The sequence below is a fragment of the Achroia grisella genome, unplaced genomic scaffold (assembly GCF_030625045.1).
Source record: "Achroia grisella isolate CSIRO2021 unplaced genomic scaffold, CSIRO_AGI_Agris_v1 utg902, whole genome shotgun sequence".
NCBI lineage: Eukaryota > Metazoa > Arthropoda > Insecta > Lepidoptera > Pyralidae > Achroia > Achroia grisella.
Window position 1 is genome coordinate 1,554,496 of NW_026713060.1, and position 24,648 is coordinate 1,579,143.

At 29.3% G+C, this 24,648-nt stretch overlaps 1 protein-coding gene across 3 annotated transcripts in view; it reads left to right on the forward strand.

Annotated features, from left to right (window-relative positions):
- Positions 1–24,648, forward strand: part of LOC131853443 (aquaporin AQPAe.a-like) — a 76,685-nt gene continuing 52,037 nt past the window's right edge. The window contains exons 1-3 of one of the 3 annotated variants that reach the window (XM_059204330.1): positions 1–254; positions 7,795–7,923; positions 14,528–14,590. In XM_059204330.1, coding sequence (XP_059060313.1) covers positions 236–254; positions 7,795–7,923; positions 14,528–14,590 — 211 coding nt within the window. In that variant the 5' untranslated portion in view covers positions 1–235. The remainder of the gene's footprint in view (positions 255–7,794; positions 7,924–14,527; positions 14,591–24,648) is intronic. The other 2 variants (XM_059204331.1, XM_059204333.1) reach the window with 2 other exon arrangements.

Genomic DNA, 24,648 nt, shown 5'->3' on the forward strand with positions numbered 1-24,648 from the left:
ATATCACTTTGAGTTTGCACATAGCGCGGTTCGGACGCGCCGCGAAAAAGTCGAATTGGCATGAATTTCAGTGCATTAGTTGATAAAATTATATTATTAAGTTTATAAATAACTTGCGTTCAGAGCTCGTAGCACTCAGCGTAGCGAGAGCCTACGAGACGATACCGCGAGTCCGTGTCGGAGTGGTCATTTACTGTATATTCTGTTCTTTTGCTGTGTATAAGAAGAATACATTATGGCATCAAAGAATACAGGTCAGTTATGTACTTTTTTCGTTAGCTAATATAATCTCAGCAATAATTAAATTTGTTAATAAATATACAATTATTACATGTAATTGTGGTAAAATAATCATCATTAAATTATATTTTTTTATGATTTTGTTTTTATAGAAATAATTAAATATTTTTATATTTACTATACCAATACTCTTTTGTTAATCTGCGTGGTACGTGTTCTTTAGTCTATCTCTACTATATATGAGATTTAACAAAAAGTTTTTCTTAACGAATTCTACTTTCCCTAAGAATAATTGATAGTTTTTCAGTTTTCGTTGTGAATGAGTTCTGTTTTATTTTTACATTTTAAATGCTGACTAGAATTTATTATTTATAATTGTACCTTTTACGTAACAATGTACATTACATTATCACATATTGTAAATATTCTAATTAGGTGAATTAAAAAAAAACAAATTAGATAAGTTATCAGACCTTTATTTAATCTAATTTAAAGCAATGTTCGTTTATGTATGTGTGAAAGAGATAAAAAATCAATTAGGTGGGTATTTTAATCATTAGTAAATTATAATTAAGATTAGATAAAAAAAATATTTTACCTGTATACTAAATAAAATATTTTTAATCTAATCTCAATTGTAATTTACACTTGCATAAGTCGTGGATTTTTATATTTTTATGAAACTGACAAATTTTATGTAACAAACAATAATTACGATGTAAGTTAAAAATATCTAATAAAAAATATTTCTTAATTCATAAACAATCTTCATAAAATTATATCAGTCTGGATTCTGAAATTAAAATCTGAAATATACATCAATTATACCTAATTCTTTATGTATAAAGTAACTAGATGTAACATTTAAACTGTCTATTATCTACTTAATTATATCTATATATGGTAGTAGGTGTAATACATCATGAACATAAAGTATAATTTATTACACTTAATCAAATCATTAAACCCATCCATCTAATTAACAACTAAGTAACTTGAGTCAACAAAGTTATTGTTATATAACATGAACATTAAAAATGATACATTACTATAGTAGCATCTATAATAAGAAAATTATAGTTAAGTACATATAAGTCTATTCTACAAAATCTACAAAAAAGAAACATACGCGCGTGATTTTTAACAACGAAAAGGCGATCTTAGGTACTTGAACATAGGGATATTAATCCTTATTAATATTAATCAAAAAAAGATATTAATAAAAAAATAAGAACATACACCTATTCATCACTAAGGCATCGTAAGCAGTACGTAGAGCACTAATAAATTAGTACATGATATGGAAATTCTATTAACCCATAATCAGTCTTTATGAAGAGCAGTGGTTCCCAAATAGTTTTTGCTGCGTACCACTTCAAAAAAGACCTCAAACCGTGCGTACCCCTAATTGTAGCAATTACACTAATATTATAAATGTGAAAGTTTGTAAGTGTGTGTATGTTTGTTTTACTGATAGCCGTACCTACCCCTCGACGCAACTTCACGTACCCCTGGGGATACGCGTAACTCTAATTGGGAAACACCGATATAGAGTAAAGATAGGTCCTATACTTAGTGATGGTAAGGTTTAACCATGATTGTTATATTTAACAAATTCGTGATATTTAAGAAAATGATTACATGAAATATGATTAATAAAAGATGATTAAACTCCGATCATAGAAACAATTACCCACATAAAAACATAAATAATCCGGGAAACGGCGCGGCTGTAGATTCGCTCCTTTCCACGCTTGATCAAATATACTCATAAAAAGTTCGGCAAGATGTCTATAAATAATAATGTCTCTAAATATCTTATCTGAGATAATGGTCGTGATGATATATTTTTATATACTGTATAGTGAAATTAATTAGTATTGTATTTCGGGTAAACGATCTTTAAAATGGACAATGGTCTTTTCTAGCAACCTCATGTTGAACATTGATATGACTCATGAGCTCTCTATCTCTCGTATCTCTATCTATAGTGTAACAATAGTCCGAATCGATCAATCAATTCACAATCGACTTTTGGACACTCAATTCCAATATTTATTTACCGTGGTAGACTTTGTATAAATTCAAATGTCGAGCGTAAAATAAAAACCTAAAAACACAATAGAACCATTACTTTATGTTATATTGATATAATATGTACAGTAGTACTTATGTTGTTCCTTAGTTTTTCTTCTATTGCTCAAACAAATAAATGGCATAACTTTACAAGGAAATAAAACCTTTTAATAATTAATTAATTACTGGCTGCATCTCGTGACATTGCGTGCGTGTATTCATATAAAAAGTATTATGTATCTACAATGTACTGGACTTTATATCTAGCGGTATATCACACAGCATAATTTACGATGGTCGCAAACTTGATTCCTCGCCGGTAAAGATTTGTATTCATAAGTTTGATTGTTTGTATTCAGTCTGGGTATATTTTTTAGTATATTAAGAAAAAAGTAATTAAATATATCCTTATAATAGTTCAACATTAGTTATATTGATTAAGCTGAGACTGGATGTCACTGTGTGAATTGTCCAGAGTTACACATCTAAAAACCATCGTTACAACTTTAAACGTTTATTAATACTAGTAGGTATATATATATATAGTAAATACCTATGTAAATGTTGGCAATAACTTGATTAAAATATTTAATATTCAATTAGATCGGAGTTAATTAATATTACACGTAAACAATATGCTGGTAAACATAGTAATTATTGTAACTATTGATGCAGTTACTCACAAATATTTTAATTAAATACTTGCATGTAATAATAATTTTACCTAAGCTTATTTGCTAATAAAAAAAAATATATTTTAGTACTTATATTGGTGTAGCGGTTTAAAAACCTTAGGTGGATATGGATACTGGTCAGTAGTTCTGCTTAATATAATACAAACTTTTTTATTTATGAATACTTTTTTATATAAAAAAATAAGAGTCTCTGGGTTTGTTATTAGATTAACTAGTATGATATGATTATGTGGGTATATTATTGTTTAGTGAACGATAATGACATAATGCACCTACCTGCGCCAACGGTATAAGCTGACGAGAAACAGATGACAGACTAGTAAAAGATGATAGGATGAGTATGAAGATTAGTTAATCCATCATGGCAGACACATTATGTTATAATATTATTGTAGTTCCCATAATTACCAATTCTTTAAGAGCTTTATAATTATATATAGCATATTACATCTATGTTCTGAGCGCAGTGACACTATTATAAAAATTCACTTTTAAAAGTGCTTCATCAAAGCAAACATATGGCCTGTTGTATATACTCTTGAAATGCAATCAATAACCTGCATACAGTGATAATTGATTCAGTGACCACGCGATATGTAACGTACGTAATAAGTAGATTGATTTTGTTTCTAAATTAATACCTTGTTCATACCACGTAAAAAAGACTACAATCATATTGTTAGGGATAAGTCAAAAAGATATTGGTACTTATTAATATAATAATAATTATAACAACACCACACCACAATCGACACGGAACCACAAAGGTGGTCCTTCTTTTCTTTAAAAAAAGACAATAAAATTGATTCACATAGAAATAACTTCAGAGGTAACATGTGTAACATTTTATATAACTGGGATATTTATTATGGTAATATTATTTAAAAAGGTAAAATAAAAAAAAATTAACCTTCGAATTATAAACCTCTGAAACTGGAAAGATAGACAAGGAAGTCTAAATCCTATTGATAACAAAACAAATAATCAAGATATTGTTGAATTAGCGAAGATATCAGAATGTACCTACATAACATTTACAAGAAATGCAGACCCATTGCGACTCTTCTGTTTTTGAATATAACAACACTTTTATTGAATGAAGTTTACATACATTGACTTCCCTGTAGGTCTAGTGGTTTAGCACACTGCTTTACTTCTAATGATCACGTGCTTGATTCCTCGCTCGGTACAAACATTGTATTCCTGATTCCTGATTTTTTTCTATTATTCTGGTTGTTTTCTATATATTATGTAATATGTATTAAAAAATGATGATCAGTTTCTGAGTTTAGTGCATGGAGTTTTGCCTATGTTGGAACGAGATAGTGCTATGTTATTATATGTAAGATATTTACCAAGAGAGTCCAAAGTTACATGCATTGCAGTAACCATCATCTATATATAAATAACTATCATAATAGTTTATAAACTAATAATTTAATTAAATTACTATCTACTATCTATTTATGCCTATAATTGTGTTAATTGATTATCATTACATATTTTTAAATTTATTTTATCTTAATGATATGGTACACCTTTAGATTATAATAAAATAATCGTGTAATCAGTACAGAGGGTCACATTACTACATACTATATGTGTATTCTTGATAAAGTAGAATTTTTGTTTTCTTTCTCGTTTAGGATGTTTTGTCTTATAAGCAATATGTACCTAACAAACATGTTGATATTAGATTATTCAACTAAATCAATGCTGTAGAAACGAACATAATCAGATTTACTTATGAAGAATTATTTTACTATTATTTCCACGTCAATAGGAAACACGGGTGATCAAAGTCTGTATGTGAAATTGTCGACAACTAACAAATAACATAAATATCCGAATTTAGTTAAACTTTTATTCTTTTGCTGCAAAACTCCAAATTCTAATTTCAAAGTGTCACATATAATACTGGCTAGCAATAATATATTTTGATCATATAATACTAATGATAATTTCAATTTCGAACGACTAAAACTCGCTTAATTTTGTTATTGAAGTTTTAAAATACCTCTACTGATTGCAATATTTTAAACTTAATTAATTTTAGTATAATGTTACTAATTATTTTAGTATGCGACTGCCCTACTTTAACGTATTATTGTATTAGAAATAGGTATTTAAAATAATTCAATTTGTTTGTAATTATATATTAATCTAAATGTCGTTACCAAGCGGCTATTATTCTCAGAACTATGGGAAAAATGTAATTACTAATGTCCATGGACTAATGCCACTTTGTCATAACTTTATATAATACTATACGTATATTACATACTACATTTATATATATATATATATATATATGACAATTGTGAATATATAAAGTAAATTAAATTGTAGTCTCGAAAACGTGGCAATTAGATAGACAGACACATTTTTGCTTATATAGTATTAGTAAATAAACGGACAGATAATTCAAATCTAATCTTCCCTTTAGATTTATATTTATCAAACAATTATTATTACCCATAGTACATAGGTAGGTAATAAAGGTTGATAATTTAATGGACTTATTTAATATAATAATATCAATTATTTATTGTTTATCAATATTATTTGATTTGACGACACGTGATAACTATTTTATGTAATAGTAATTTCTAGTTTAATTTATTTACTATGAATATATTATATTTGATACAGTAGATACTAATCTAAACTTATATAGTATAAATTCATCTGATTGGTATAAAGGACGTTGGAGTAAGTAAACATGCTTCGATAAGATTACAATATTTTGAATTAAACACAAGACAAATTACTACTGTTAGTCTATTCTAACATGTTTACACTTGTTTACAGTTACATTATAAAAGTAAAACTAAATCAACCATATCACCTTACATATTGATAACAATAAAAATATGTTAGTAATTAATTTACTCTATTGGAGAGTATTGTGAAGTTCTTTTAACTAAAGATAGACGCTTGAAAAAGGATATATTAATTAATATTGTTTTTTTTATAATTCGAACTGACGCACGACTGATTGAGCATGAGTTACTAAGTACTAGTTACAGGTTATAGACAGAGCAATAAATACACATACTTTTTGAAATAATTCATAAAGATTGTTGAAATGAAAAGATAAAAAAAAGTATTTAGGGTTGCATTGCTATAAATGTTCGTACAGGTACTTAATTCTATCGTAGTATTTAAAGTACATAGTACTGTCATACTTAATTTATCTAAAAATTGACGTCCTAATGCGATTAGATTAAGAATACCAGGTTGCTTTAATTAGTCTACGTAATAAATACTTTAATCTTTTTTTATGTCATCTACTAAAGTTTATTATCAAAACAGAAAGCACTTGCGTGGCCAATCGGCTGTTCGATAAATAGTAATATCATCAAAATTGTTACAATTGTTATTAATGTAATATAATAATTTCACGATTATAATTCCAGATGGGATAGTGACAGGCATTTGTAAACGGTTGTTGTATATTTACAGTGCGACCACGCCTGCAATTTGCGGAAAATATTTAAATGGCCATTATGAGAGCGTGTAAGGTTACAGCTGTCTCTCGGATTAATTTATTTTGTTTTATTTAGATATTTACAACTATCGGAGAGTTACTCAGAAATTATCGTTGAGATACAAAGTCAGGGTAGTAAAGCAATTAGTTATTTTCAGTCAGAGGGCGACTGGGTTTTTTCTAAGCTATTATATAAACCGGCAAATAACTTCAATATGATGTGGATAACATGGAACGTGCACTCTCATTTACAATACAGGCTTTATTGCCTACAAGACTTGTCGACCTGAGCAATTTCGAATGCTTTTCTCTCACATTTTCCTCGTTTTTCTCTTCATTGGTCATAACATCGTGTTATTTAGACTATATAGCTTTTTTCGATGAAATGAATTATTGGTTAGTTTATTATTTATATACATACGTACTAAAATATTTTTTCTATTCAACCTAACTATTAGATTTCATCTGAGTTTAATGCGTTTAACTAAATAAACCAGACAAATTATTTAGCTTTACAATATTAGTAGACATATTTATTGCAGACAACAAAACATAATTAAAATGGTCATAAACTGTCCATCACAAAATGCAATCAGTTTTTCGTGACTTTGTCTAGTCTTGATGAACAAATGTTTAATCTATCCAATTTTATTCCAATTTCGTCACTAAAGTTGACAACTATTTATTTTTGTATGCCACATAATAGTGCATGTCATCTTCAACAATACACTATTTACAAGCCAAACGACATAATCTGTGTGGTTGAGTGACTGCCACGCTTGTCAGTAATCAAGTCATAACTGACTACTGGTCGACTGTAGCGAATTAGACTGTAAAAGAAACGATTAGATAAGCGTACAGAATTCGTTGCATATGTATCATTGTAACTTTATGTAATGATATGATGATACGTACAAATAAATTGATAAATTATAATTCGAATTTCGAAGCTACATATCTATTTACTTTGTTAATCCTATATTAATAAAAATTCATGGTTTAAAGTATGAATTTATATATATATGGAGTATAATGTGATTTCCGGTGGGTATAGTCTTTAGTAACAAAAACAGATGAAGGAAAAGAGGTTAACTTTGTAATGTGGCTACAATTATTTAGTAAAGCTTATTTTTTTTAACTGTAATCGCAAGCTGCAGCCCCAAATAGTAACCTACATACATGAAAAGCGTTATATTATAATATATTATCATATAGCCCTTATGTATTGCTCTTCCGGAGGACTATGACTCAGTTATTATTTACTACATTACTATATTACATTTTTATTTACAGTTCATTCTTACTTGTGTTACGCGAGATTCCTAAGTAACCCTGGAGATTCGAGTGTCAATATATTAAGCGAAGTTTATCCAAGGATAGTGGATGGCCCAGTAGTCGCCTCGGGCATACCCAGGGTTCCTGGTAAGATACCAGCATGAGTATAGGTCTTAGTAGCATGATTATAATCTTGGGTAAAAAGATTACATATGCATCTCTACATTGGTTCTTGTACGATATTTTTTATTCAGTCCGGTATACGCAAATGTTACAGTATGTTTTTATCCATAAATATGTATTTTTTCTCTTTGCTTATTAAAGAGTTTAGGATCACGATAGTGAGTATGTTAGGTCCGTCTTTGCTTTTTAATTGTTCATGAATATTTTAAATCTTGAAGTGAATGAAAAGTTTGCAGTTCTCAATGTAATTTCATGTAATTTTACAGTCCGGTAGTAGGAATCCAATTGGCATTATACAGATATTTGCATATAATAATAAACAACACATGTGGTAATTATATAGTCACCTCTATGCGTTTTATCACATTCGCTACACAACTTTAGCTTCATTTTCTCAAGCATACAGACGTATTCGATAAAAAAAATGCTATTTAATTTGCAGCTACTGATTAGTATATTAAAGTATGTAGTTTCAAAGTCGGTAGGTACTTACATATATTTACCATGTTTAAAAGCAGATAGTATATTTTACAACGATCATTAAATTATTTGTGGAATAAGGTTAGCCGACATTTGTAATGTAGCCAGTGTAAGAGCGACTTGTCGACTTGACAAATAGTATACTGTCAGTTTGAGCACATTGAATGTACGACGAGATACGCAATATTATAATGGAAGGTACAGAGTATAATCTAGACAAATCTATTTAATGTATTATACTATCCGATAGAGGAGAAAAATATCCAAAATTGTCTGAATTTTATAAACGTGTGTATATATATGTAGATGTAGACAAATAAGCAAGGACTTAGAATAGAATAAAATTTACATTTATATCTGAAATATTCTATTTTCAAAACGAATTTTTGTAACATACATATATATACGTACACGTAGACAATACCTATTACGTTGTCATTTAAAGGTATTTTTACCGAATAATTTGTTTGTATTAAGCACAATTAAGTGTGTTTAATAATCAACATTCATATATTTTTTTCTTGTACGTTTCACGTATTTATAATGCGTTTATGTTTCAATGTTGTCATTTTGCGAAATTGCAAATAAGTAACAAAGAATTTAAAAGCTTGTGGGTATTTTCGTTAAAAAATTAAATGACCTAATCTTCTGCATCTAATACTATTAGGTACGTATGCCCGTGACCTATTTGTCAATGTTTAGATTCAAAATATCAACCATGTTTGAATATTTATAATTTATTACGACATTGGGTAACATTTATCAAATGTAACATAACTTAATAACCTTTATTTCACACCCATCCGCTAAAGTCCATTAAAGAAATTGAACGGACACACCTTTATACTGGTCTTTGTACTGTAATTAATATGGTATAACAGGCGTTGGCCAGAAAGCAAATAATTTACGCACATTCACTGCTACTAATTTATAGCATAAAGTAGTAACAAATCATTACAACTGACTTAAAACAAACTTGACACAGAACAGTAAAAAATGATATACGGACCAATCTTAATTTTATACATATATATTTATATATATATATATATATCATTTCAAAATTTATTTTTAATAAATATGAGCAAAAGGAACAGGCAAATTTTAATCATTCACATTTAAAGGTAAAATCTGACTCTTTATTAATTTTCTAGATAAAAAAGACAGATTATTAAAATTTGGATAATTAAGTGGAAATCTCTTATTTTTTATTTACTCAGGATTCAAGTAATCTAGATTTGGGGTTGAACATAGTAGCTTATATTTGGGTCTCGGATAATTTTGGAGACACTGTTTGAAAAATGATTTCCTGAAATCCAATTCCATAGTAACTAGATGTAGAATAGTAACACTATGATACTGAATCTATTTAGGTAAGTCCGCATGTGTATGTATATCTTTTTTATTGTGATGTTATAATAATTTTAATCAAACATATTATAAAGGAACTTCGAAACTCATCTGTCTGTACTGTAAACAGCGAAGTAACCTGTCGATAACTAATGTTCATATTTAATCAATAATAATGACAGCAGGTAATCTATTGTATATTCCAATTATTTACTTCTATGTGGTCATCAATACAATAATATTAATTACTAATAAATAACATCATTGGAATAATTATTATGTAAAAATATGGCACTGACGAATAAATGAATGAACAGATTAATGTATTGTATATAGTTAAGTACATATTTGTTTACACATTTATTTATAAATTTATTTAATTACACAAGTTTTAATCCCATACATTTCCTATTGTTTTTTTTTATATCACGAAAGGTGAATTATGTCTACGGCCCATCTGATGGTAAATAGTTACCGCAGCATATGGACGCCTGAAACACCAGGGGTGTACGTGTGCATTGATGACATTTAAAAACCTTTACATATATACTTTTTGAGAAACCCCATGCTGTAGTCTCTAAAAGTGACTTCCGTCCCTTCCTATACAGTAAGGTAAGTAGTTAATAGATTCTCTATTAGAGAAATAGTCAGTTGACTTCTTACCTTACTTTCTTGATCTTTGAAAGAAATCATAAAACGAATGTCTTCATAGCCATATTTTTGTGTAACATTTTAATTATGTTTTTATTTATAAATTATTATTAATGACCATACATATTGGAACTACAATAAAGAATATTTTTTCAATACACTACAACACTGCTGAGTTAGACAATATTATTGTACGCACTAATAAGTATATTATTTACCTACAAATTAATAGTGAGATATCAATATACAGAAAAAAACTGTGCTAAGGAAGGAAGTTACACAATTATTTCTCTTCATACATATTTTTTAAATAAACTTAATAGTCATCATACAAAAATACATAAACACCTTTAATATAAGTTATTAAAATTGTTTATATATTGTTGTATTTTTAACGAGCAACAGTAACTTAATTTCGTCGATGATTAATTACCCGGAATGTAACGTTGTAATATTTGTTCATTGCATACCTATTTCCTTAATATAATATAAATTTTTATTTCTATAAATATTGTAAGTTTTTGTTGGTCGCATAATTCTTATCAACACAACTCGCTAATGAGGTTTAGTAACTTCCTATTTTTCTGATATGAGCACGTGAGCGATAGGTAGGTACATTGTATATATACAATATATAACAAATATATGTACCTTTGTACATGTAGTACATAGGTACATATAATTTGTTTCAGGTGTTTACGAATTTTCTATTTAGGTATAAATACTGTAAAGAATTTTTGGTTTGAGCATCTACTTTAATCTTAACTAATTATCTAACTCAAAACATATAGGTATTACATTCCATTACGTTTTAATATTTTTTTAATTTCTATTTTTTAAGCGTATAAAACTATAGTTATTAGTATCCCTTATATTTTCTCAACTAAATTAAAATAAACTCTAGTTAAGGACGATGTGTCTGGCATGTTGGTCTTTAAAATAATACTGCAATAAACTGGCAACAATTATATTATAAGTTTGGTATAGAACATTATACTCTTGTATGTATTAGATCTATATAAATAAACGGTGAATTTGCTATATTTTAAAATACACCAAGTAAGCCACACATTGCATAAAAAACGGATGAAATCATAAACCTACAAATTACAGGATAAGATGCATCTAAGTCCTCTGAAATGGTAAAGTATGGTATCATTCACGAATGTCAATTGATAACGTAGTGCTCTTCTTGTATATTGGTTTTTACTATCAAATGGACCCTATACTTGATTGTCACCGTAGGTATAAAAAAATAGACGGTGATTACCGTTTACCATTACATGGCCCGCCATCCTGTGTGCCGTTCCAGTTACATAACAAAATACTCCTGAAAAACATTACTCTCTTTTCTTATATAGTTGGGTAACAATTATTTTAACAATATCTTATTATAGGGGAACAAACAAACCGCTGTTATACAATTAAACATAGCTAATGATGGAGTTGTACCCAAATAGATATCTTTGATGTTTTTGCCAAGTTGAATAAAACTGGTTCCAACAGTTAATCACCGAAACAGTTATAGTAATTTAACTAATCATTTGGCGCAACAATTTCAGGGTTCTGTAGTGTATAAATAAAGACGCCATTTTAGATGAACCTATACAATGGTGTTCCTCAATTATTAGTATTATAAATTTTGCACGTTAACTCTCCATATTTTTATTACAATTTATATAATTAATAAAAATATACTTTAATTTCCAAAACAAACACTTCAATGCGAAGGAAGGAAGATCTCCTGTAAAAAAGAAGATTACACCTTTTTGTTTCGGAATTCTGAATCATCTTATTGGTACGGTATGATTAGTCATGATAATATAATAATACCCCCTGGAAAATTCACAAAGCGCCAAAGTCCCAAATTAGGCAGAGATTATACTACTAGGCAACTGATAGAAATAAATATATATTTTTCGTAAATACATACATAATATATGTACATAGAAAACACCCAAATAAACATATTTATGAATACAAATGTTTGTACCGTGCGAAAAAACGAATACACCATCATCGGAAGTAAATCGGTGTGCTAAACCGCTAGACTACCGAAGCCGTCTGAACAATTACGATTAATATTTATAAGAAATAAAATTAAAAAAATTAAGAACTTTTAATACAGATACGGAATTCTGTCAATACATATCAGATACACCCTTACTCAGTTTACAATATAGGTTACAATTGTAACTACATCTATCTATAAAACCTCAAAGCTTATATAACAACTTTTGACAGGTACCTCGGATATTACAAATAAATTACATGTCAATAATTTGTGTATTGTGTGGGCGAACATCATATCTAATTATGTATACAACCTTTGCGGTTTCCATTTGAGATGGGCAATAAAAAAATGCAATTACTGTAACGATTTTGCTAATAATTTATCGAACTATCATTTGGTACTCCTTTTGGAGTCGAACTTTAAACTATTAGACCTCGATATTTTCATTCAATGTTGACGTTGACAGCCTCGGTGGTCTAGCGATTGAGCTCACCGCTTTACTGTCGATGGTCTCGGGTTCGATTCTTTGTACGGTGGAAATATTTGTATTCTTGAGTATGATTGTTAGTATCATTTGTCTAGTACCCATAACACAAGCTTTCCTTACCATGGGACTAGATAACGCTGTGTTAATTTTCTAGAGATTTAATTTAATGTATTTATGTATCGTATATATATGTAGTAATATTTTAAAAGAGGATTTAGATAAATTGTTAATTGTATAATCACCAGAATGGCAAATAACAAATAAATGATAACTTACGAAAATTTACATAGTACCATCTAATCCCAAGCTTATCAGGGTATTTGGTATGTGTACTAAACAAGTGATAGAAATGTTTAAAAGGTCTGTGCGTGCGATGAAATAATGATGTAGGTATTCTTTAGTATTCATTCTATTTCTATTCAGAGACTTGTGGTTTGCAAAATTTTAAATATCTTATACTGCCTCGCATTATTAGTACGGATGAACTAAGGATAAGTCTTTTTTTTTTGTGAAAATCTACTTTTCATCACATATTGTCATTTTTTAAGTGTACTTCTAAAACAAACATGCGTAAAGAAAATCTGACTAGTGTGAAAAGTTGATAGTAGTTGCCTACTAAGAACAAAATTTCTTAGAGTTTTACTAGTTATTATAGAAAATTTTGATAGTAACACCTTTTGTAAGGTTTGGGACATTTTTTTGTATACATACACAATGTATATGCAATACTATATACACAGTACACAATAAACGAAATAGTATCAATATATTTGAAAAGAATGACGTCATATACACATATATTGAAATGTTTCTGTTCTACATAAATAGTTATTACATATCTGTATATAATAAATAGAATTACTGTATCTATAAAACCCTGATGCTATGGAATATCAGTCTAAAACCTTGAATACTAAGTATTGTTCGTGACATAACTGTGACGCATATTTTCTTTGTTCTAGTTATGAAATATAGGACCGCAACTAATTCCTTAGTTGTAAAACGCGGTACTGTTTAATATTTATAGTTATATGTATACATCTCACAACAATATATTGTTAATGTTATTGTCATAATGGTTGAATTCTCAAACATTGTAGGTACTACCTTCTTAGGTATTTATTCTTTGTTATTTAGACAGTTATTAAAGTAGTGTAGTTAAAAAACTATGCTCTACTGAACTTATGTTATCTTTATAGGATTCCAAACTAGAAGATAAAAGGAACTCCTCTCTTAATAAAGGACGACTTTGTTCGAGCGTTTGTAGTTTCGTAATCTGCTTGATATTTTAGAATAGTTTTAGATATGACACGTTATTATTTCAGGCTCACGTAAAGAAAACATTCGAAGAAACATTTAAAAATGGCATAACACAAATAAAACATAAATGTATTAGTCATCATCACTATTACATTTTAATACAGTAACGACTTTTTATTACAGAATTCATGATATGATGCAAGAATGGTTCAGTTTCATTTCCCAACACTGATATTTAGTACCTAATAGATTTTTTTAAATATTATGTTCTATTAATATACATAATTTAAAAAAAAGCAAGTGTGACGTATAGTCTATGATTACAGATGTAGAGGAAGCCCAGCAATCAGGGCGTCAGGGTGGGCCAGCTCCTAGACCGACTCAGGCCGGTAAGCGTTTGCCTGGGCATGGATATTTATGGCAATGGCATTACAATTGAGCACTGATTTGTTGTTTTTTTTTATCGTTTTCACATACTTCCAGAATCACTTTGGTTATGACAAGTTTGATTCTTTATGTTGACGATGTTTATTGAGTGTTGTCTTTTGAATGAATTAAGCTAAGTGCACATCCAAAAATGGGTCTAACAGTACATAATACTAATCTTGAATTTAAACGCTTTTCGTGAATGTGGTCTACATTGAATTCGGAATCAATGTAACTCTATTTATAGTACATTTATTTTTATTACAGTAACGTAGATAACATGTTCAAATTTAGATTCTACAATATTCTTTATCCATAAAATAATGGTTTTAAATACAGAAAATGTACTCTTTCACGAAAATCATGGCATGTCAGGTTAACCACAATGTCGGTAGTTGACAATACCTTTGCTACCCTATTTGAGTTTATTACAATTGGAAGGTATGGATCTAAAGTTAACTTTGTATTGGTAGACTTTGTACGTAAAAGAAAATTGTATAAGGTATTTTGTCCACAATTTATATATTTCATGGTTAGAAGTAATTAAAAAGAGTAGTCTAGTTTTAATATATTATTATATCTATAAGAGCTGTGATTACATTGCTCATTGCATGGTATGTTACCGATCACTATTCTATAGATAAATACAATATTATATAGAGATATTTATTTCTGCTACATAGCAGAAACCTTTGAAAAGGAAATTGTAAGGGCTGTTATAACGCTTTGCATTGTCTATAAATTTTAGCTGTAATGACATTGCAAACGTAACTGACTATAACATTTTTGTGGAATTTATTGGGGTCGATTAGATTATCACTTGCACGCTTCATCACTATCTTCATCATATTGTTATCACTTGTTTTCCAATACTCTTTTTGGATTATTTTATTATACTGTAAATTATAAGTTTTAATTATTATGTATCAAGACAATTTATAATCAAAGTAGTTATGAAAGAAGAATTAAACATCAAAGTAGCCATGAAAAATATAAATATCTCAAAATGATTCGACAAACTTTTGAAAAAAAATAAAGACGTAAATTATTTATTCACTATTTTTATTTTGATAATTAAGTAGTTCAGAGCAGTCAGAAAAAACTATATTAAACACAATAATCAGGGTGGTATTTATTGTTAAAAACCTAAATTCTTTTGAGATAGCGATGCAAATTCATAATATTTGAACAGCAATTCATTCGTTTCGTAGTCATATGCGGTGAATATTTATCTTGTCTATAAAAAATAAAAGAATAAACAAAAATAAGAACTACTTTCAAGTTAATAGCAAGTTGCTCAAGTGAAAGTGGAAACATGAAAGCGTCTGGATCTTCATCCAATCAGATGTTTTTGTTCAATTTATCATTCTATATTTTGCATACAAATAATTTGTTTATTATTTTTGCATTTATATTGTAAATTTTGTGCCAAGTATACCTTTTTTTAACTCGGGATAAATCCTCATAGAGAATGGGAAAATTCGCCTGCCCCGGGTGAGGTATACGGGTACTGCTGGACTCTTACCGGCTAAAAATCCCAAGGTGTTCCTTGTCTTTACCTTTTGTCAGAGTTACGGGATTGCGCGAGCAATCTTTCGCAACCCTGATGGGGCTGGTCCGCCTATGCAGACCCCTTTTAAACAACACTACAATTTATATATTCATTTAAAACTAGTATATGATATCACTACAACCACAGATAGGGTGATAATATCATATAAATTTTAATAATAATACTGACAATAAATTTGCGTCACAGCTATTACTTGTAATGATTAGTAGAAGTAATTTTAATTATTTTAACCATTTTTTTGCATACAATAACTATTTAGTTATGATTTTTCTTTTCATTTTCGTAATTTGTTTTATTACTTTCTAATATTAATAGAATAAAAGTAGAGCAAGTATTTGATCCATTGTTTGACTATTAGAGTAATATATAATTATTTTAATTTACTACAGTCGGATGATTCATTTGAATGCAACATTCTTTTCTAATCTGTTTACAATATTGATTGTCATTTGAGAAAAATTAATGAACAAATAAGAAGTTTATGGGTTTATTTTTAAGTTATAAATATAACTTGTTTCGCCACACATACAAGTTGTATAGTCACACATAATTTTAGCATCATTATTTTTATAACGATACGAGATATTACTGTCGTTGTAACACATAACGCCAGATACGTAACTATGTACGTATCCATATGTGCACATACTAGCCACATAGCTAGCTAGCTAGCTACCACAGTGTAGTATAATAGCCAATTTAAATTTTAGCATTATTTGGCAAATATAGTGATTTTGCAAAAGAATGGCAATATCGAAAAAATAATCGTAACATTATTCACGGCCAGTGGTGACATCAAATAACAAATTGACGATTTCCATCTCACAGTACTACGGCTACCTATGTTTTTTATTGACTAAGATTCCAAGATCCAAGATCTTATTAATCGTAGAAAAAATAAAACGTCTATAATTATATTTAAATCTTGCATGAATAAAAAAGTTGAGTTATTTATTCTTGATGTTGCGAATAAATAAAAACTAAACAACTTAAGTTATTTATTTGTTCTAAACCAGTTCTTTTCATATACTCATCTAGTTCTATTCAGTTTGTGCAATATACAACGGACGTAAATAAACTTACATATAATATGCGCATGTAAACAAATAGATCAATTATAAACCGCGCACGTTGTTTTGCTATTAATGCTATTAATAATAGACGTAAAAAGTTAATTACCATATTTTTTATCATTAAATTCAATGGAGATGAAATAGATAAAGTTAAAACTGTGAAATAAAATATATAGGTACTTTAGAGTTTAACAGTCAGTGGCGTGGCTCTTCAGCTTGGCAATGCATATTTTGCCAAGCTGAAGAGGAAACGCCACTACACATCCTATGCGGTTTTAACCCACTCAGGCATTTTATCCTACACTATACACTTTATCCTACGAAATAAAAACCAACGCTCCTAAGAATATATTTCAATTATTCTCCATGGCGGGTCTAGGTAGCGAACTTCGAAATAAGACAGTGTTACAGGTCTCAGCTCTTAATAAAAAAACGAAACACCTTCTTTCTCAGTTACTAAACTTTACCAGTAACACTTTACTTTACATAAGTCGCCTGGTAGACCTGTCTCATCCAATTGTGTCGCTAATCTAGTTTTGTAGCTTGTCTTCCTGCGAGAGAGGTGCCATGATACTATATCTCATTCCAGTAAAAATACTGAATACGATGGCAAAGGTTTTTTAACTATATTCCTGTATTTCTGTAGTCATACCTAAACTCATTTGAAAAAAATAAAAGGTTAGCTTCTTGTCAGTTCTTCTTAGCTCGAAAGCACTCAACTGACGGTAGATTTGACTTATCATATGAGTCTGTAATAGACCTACATGAATAAAGATATTTAGATCTGATTTGATAAGTTTAATATATAGATATCTATCTGCACCTACTGTTCATTCCATGAACTGATTTAATTTCATGAATTCTGATTAGGATTTTCTGTAATGATGTTATAATAAACAAATAAAAACCAAATGAAGCTTTCGAAAAGTTCTCGCGCTCACTACAATTCCATATTAACTTTACCAATCTAAATTATAAGAATTATTTTAGTTTGGCAAATTAAGGTGTGGTCTTTAGATCATCGGGTGAAAGGACCATCTACGATACCAGACATTTCCCTTTCGCTTGTATACATGTACTTGAAACCTAACCTAACCTAACCAAACTATATGTACAATATAGGTACAGTCGTATCCGTAAAATAATAAATATATGAAAGTGGCAGACCATTTAATAACTAGTAGTTATCAGGAAATATTTTCATGTTATTCAATTTATTACAACAAATCTTAAATTTTATGTCCAATATAACATAAATTAATGACAGCTTAGAAAAGCAGTATTCATTCCAAAGCCTTAATTTTATATGTAAATGCTGTACACATATATTATTTGATTACTCTGATGTGTACCGACCGATATAACATTGAATTTGAGTCCTCTAAGATAATATTAATAATTCTTGATGCCATGATACGTATGTGGTTGACTGTACCTACATGTTACTAGAATTGTATAACGGTATTACGTCATTATTATGAGAGCAGATTGTGAGGGGCTCTATTAAATGAATATAATGGTCAAGAGTACCTTTGGAAATGATTGCTGGTAGATAGAGTTTATGGTGCCTACAATTAAAAAATAAATATTATTTAGTGGTACGTACATTTTTATGTGTATCTATATATATGCATAAGTATCTATCCATAAATATGTATGTACCTAGGTATACAGCAATGTAGGCATGTCATATGACCTTTATTCTTTTAAACAGAAGATCGAAAACCTTTGCTGTTTAGAGAGTTTTATTAAAGTAATATTCATTTTAACACAGTACTAATGTTATAAATACATGTGTCTGTCTATCTGATTATTACCCTTTCACGACGAAACGGCCTCATATACGCGGGACATAGGTGGTAATATTAAATCCCGAAAAACCGATTTCTATCGCATTTTTATGTAACTCATATTATATATAAATTACTGGTCAGACTTGTACAAACTTTTATGATACACAAGAGGAGTTTTAGCTTTCAGATAAAGTAAAAAGAATTATGAAAATCTGAAGACTATCCTTTAATTCTTGTCCTTGATGGGCCTACATAGCAAACACTAAAAAAGGGAGAGCACAATAAATCACTTCAGGTCTAAGCATCAAGCGATAGCTAAATCCTAATAATAATAAAAAAAAACACAAAAAATAGTCACATTGAGAACCTTTTGTTTTTGTAGTCGGTTGAAACAACAAACGAAGTTGCAAGTAACATCTGGTTGTCTACAAGATGACGTACCTACTGAGTTGGTATATAAATAGCTGAGGAAGTATTACAAGCATAAATAGTTGTCCCACGCCTCCATCAAAGACAATTCCGACCAATTCCCAGATATGGGAACTAACTGAATCATCCACATGAATTGGGTAATAAGACGACAATTGACGATTTGTTACGTCTAGCTGACCAGTGTAAAAAACTGAACTTAGTGTAATATTGCATAATATTTATATTATTCTGTGTGTTTAATTTTGCACCGATTTTCATATTTCTTTTTGATATCGATCTGTAATAACAATAATAATCCTGGACGAACCCAAGTAAAGCAGAGCTTATGTTATAGGTACTAAACAACTGAAATAAAAACTTAAATATTTTTTGTAAATACATACATAACATATATCTATAGAAAAACAATCGCGTCGCGGATTGCGGTTCTCGAATTCGTAACCATGCAGACATTTGAATTTATGAGTATGGTTGTTTATATCGATCTGCGTGTTTTCGATTTATATGTGCAAATTTGGATTTACAAAAAAATACATTTCAATATTCTAGCAAGCTTAGCATGACTTGTGGCTAGATGGCACTTTTTGCTTTAAAGAACAGATGGAATCACTTATGAGTGCTCGAAACAGAACAACAGAACAACAAACAGGCTTTAAAATTTGGACCAAAGCTCCTCTAATCCTCTTGTTACTTCATATAACAGAGTACCTACTTGTAAATGTTATTTTAAATGTACTCCAATATAATTAAGGTTATGGCTATTGAAATTACTTACTCGAAATTGCCAATCCACTTGAAGATATTTTAAGCAGATATAAATTTCTAATGCATAAATATTGCCAAGTGTAATACACTTGCCATACCATCATTATTCTATCCTGCAAGGATGCTTGCGAGAAGATAGATGAACTATGAATGACTATGAATACCTACTATATATGAGATAAATATTAGATAAAACGTATAGGTATATATTACAAAAATTCATAACTACATGCATATGTATAAATGCAAAAGAGTATATGTTTGTCAGTTAACAAAAAATCAGGATTGAATCCATCTTAAAGAAATTTTACACGACTTTAGATGGTCCTACCGATTGATTTAATTGTTATTGATTTATCACAGGAACAGACACTTACTCATATAATAATCTGGAAAGGACTGCACTTTTTTTTACATATAATCTTTTAATATTATAATAGGTAACATCAATTAGTCCGGATATTTTAAATTCGCCAATTTAACTAATTGGCCACGTTTACCTGTATTAATACACCTCTACTTGTCATAAATGGCCACGATATCTCGATAAAATTGTAGATATTTGTTTTGCAAACTCACGCATCAAAAGGATACATTAATTAATCAATTTGTAATGCATATTATTGTCATTGTTTTGTTAATTGCCTATTAAGTATAATTTTTTAACAACGTAAATTTTTAATTTTTACCTAAACTCTGTATTATTGTTTTAAAAAAATAACCGGTTCACGTATATTTAAAAATAAACTATATATCTATATTATAAACCGGTTAAACAAGAATTAATCTAAATCAATTAGGTGTTTGTTCTCAAATAGAAGGAGAAAGTATTAACTACGGTTGAAACGATACAGTACATACATGTCTATATAGCGTTTTTTCTAACGATGCCAAATATACTAAGTATTACGAATTATGAAATATTTTCTATATTAAGTAATATTTTTTCTGTATTAAAAATTTAAGTTAAAAGTAATTAAAAATGATAAAATTATACAAAATCTTTTATAGCTGCAGAACTATATTGTAATTCTTTTAGTTGTAAGCTTTTTTCTTAATTTTAACTAAATATTAAAATACAGCGTAGTATTTAGGTAGTTTTAGTATTATATAACGGTAGTATTATATTTATAACGGTACTGATAATCCAAGAAAGGTAATCATAGACAACTCCACTCATACAGATATAAAAGCAATGACTACTCTGTCCAGAGTTTGCGACATAAGAAGAAGACGAACTTGTAATTCACCTCAAATTCGTATGGGTAAACAATATGATAGTGATCACATAACTTTATGCATTTATGTTGAATATAAACCTTCTGGAATATACTTAAGAAAGTTCAATTTATTATTGCCCGTTGCATGGTTCATAAGGAATAAACGTAGAAACTGACAGATGTAAAAATTCTTATATTTTTGTTAACGAAACCTAAATTGTATTTGTTTATTTTTGCTGTTATTTATAATGCGGGGTAAACCTACCACTATTTCACAATGTACGATCAGTCCAAGAAAATGTAGGAGAGCTTTATTCCATCGGTAGAGTTTTCCTTATATGACAATTGACAAGAGGGCGACCTTGCCGACACAAATTCCCGAGTTCTCAGTAAAAGTACAATGCACTGTGTCACTGTGCCGAATCTAATCACACGTCGAGATCTATACAAATGCACCGAGTAAGAATTGTGTTACAGTGTAATAAAACATAGTAATAAATAGACAATATAACAAATTTTACGCACATCACAGAATCTACTATGTACTTCTATATAACACAGTGTTTCTATACAACTCCTTCGACACGGCTTGATCGATTTATATGAAATGTTTGGTATATATTTGGTAGATCTACGAATGGATCATCATAAAGAGTCAAAGTTAAACTTTATCACAATGTCGCCTTTATATTATTAATAATGCCAATAGAATATTTTTAGTGTTTTGATGGCGTATATTTATTATTTATATTTATTTATTTAGATATTAATAACATAACATTAGGATTTACAGTACTATTTATATCTGTTGTAAAATGTGCGAAATTAGTCAATTGCTTGACACACTTTTTTATTGTATCGATTTAAACGAAAGTTTCGTATCTAATACATAGTTTTTATTTGCGTAAATAGAACACGTTTTATATGACACATGTTGCCCAGTTTTTTTTTAATAAATATCTGATCAAATTACACCGTCATCAGTTCGTGGAATCGCATAGAGGTCGTCTGCGGATTTCGTGACTTTTTGTTGACGTCTAATGACTTCGTGTCCATTTCTTTTGAATGCGAGATGTAACATCTGGCGACAAATGAATTGATGTTACCACTAACGGCGCTAACATTATGTTTCTTATTAGAAATATGTTTGCTAGCATATGAAATGTTCTTATTAGATACTTCTTTGTTTTTATTGATATTCGTGACTTTATTTCAGGCTATGTCGACGACATTGCATGGATTTTTTTGAGAATAAAATTGTCTATGACCATAAAAATTCAATAATTTCATTTTTTATCGTGAAAATTAATAGACTGATACAGATCCGTATGTACAATATTAATGCAGATACATTATATTATAATAATAATATTGGGATCTTAATATTAAGTTGAACCTTTTGAAATCTTCATAAGAAGGAAACTTAATTTTATGTCACTTATTGGGCATTATTATATATATATACTTTACACAGATTAGTAATATAATTTCAATGTACCCATAATATAAGGTATATTGTTGAACGACGGCAAAGACGATTATGACAACTTGTCATTTTATATGCAACTCGCGATGAAGAATTAGCGAGGAAACAACCAATAAGCATGTCACAGTTGGGTATAGTACAACACTGCGACACTATCACGATTCTGCACGCACATCATGTCTTTATGTCCCTACATATGGATAACTATGCTGCAAATTATGACATGTGGTTCAAATAATCAAACTTTAGCGGTTTTGTAATAAGTTTTTGAAATCATAACACATTCTGGTAGAGTATTTGAATATCTCGTTTTATAATGTCAATTTCAATCTATCTATATCGAGATCAAAGATCGAATATATTGATAAATATTTTGGTTAATTTCAATACTTAGTGTGACTTATGTTTGTTACATCATTCTTGCATTATCTATTCTGATTAAAGGAAATATTTTTAGAAATATTTTCATTACGTACCTATTTATATTTAAAATAGGTTTTTTATACCTATGTAAATCAATGAGCAAATCAATTAAGACTAAAACTTAATAAGGATGCATACATCTATTTACTTATATCACAGATAATATAATATTACATACTTATATGATGCTCAAACTCAATATTAAATCAGAGTATTGTCAAAATAACTGCATTATTATTGTACAGAATCCTAGATACAGAAATGTTCTATAGGTATATACGTATCATAATTTAGAAAAAAAACTAATATAAAGATAGATATAGCCGGTCACAGACTGCATTACTTATATTGTTCTCGTAGTTCCATATGAGCTGTATTTATAGGAACAAATAAGAAAAAGCTACAGTTTTTAGTAATCTTTCAGTTGCAATATAATTATTCAATCACAGTAAATAACTATAATAACAATAATTTAAAAAAATATTTGCATCATGTCCGCTTGTTGTTTGCACCACTCCACTTGGCCCAAGGCCAATGTCATGTTTGATTGATACGCAGAGTCCACCGCCGTGAAGGTTTAGGTAACTACCAGTACTGGATTCAGGTCTGTTCGCTTTCGGATCGAGGATGTTCCTGCTCTGGCTCCGAATTGTGGAGTTGACTCGCTCCTCATATTAATTATATTCATCTTCCTGTTCCGTTACTACGCATTATTTATTGAATTAATATTCAACTGAGAATTTAACTGGGATATCCTGAAGTCCAGCTCTACTTTCCAATACTGTTTACAATACGTTTGTTTGGTACATGAGCTCAAGTTTTTACATTATTTTAGCCTATCAATTAGTCCAGTAGACTATAAAATGACGGTTGTGTGTGTATCTCAGTATGACCTATTGAGAAGTCCTGAAGTCCAGCTGTTCTTTCCAATACTGTTTACAGTTTGTTTGTTTGTTACATGAACTCAAGTTTTTACGCTACTTACTACTTTATCTTACACTTAAATTAATTTAGAGGTAGACTGGTATGGTTTGTGTTTATCTCAGTGTCGTCTATATTAGCCGCTAAGCAGCTTGCTTTGAAAGTTGTATTTCAGTTGTAGAGTTTGATAAGACAGTGAAATTAAATTATATAGAGGCGTTAGTTCTCTGAAATGGTAACACATTAGTGGCATCACGTATGTCACATGGTACGTCACGTCACCGTTTACCATCAGGTGGGCCGTCGGGTTGTTTGCCGTTTCAATGATATTAAAA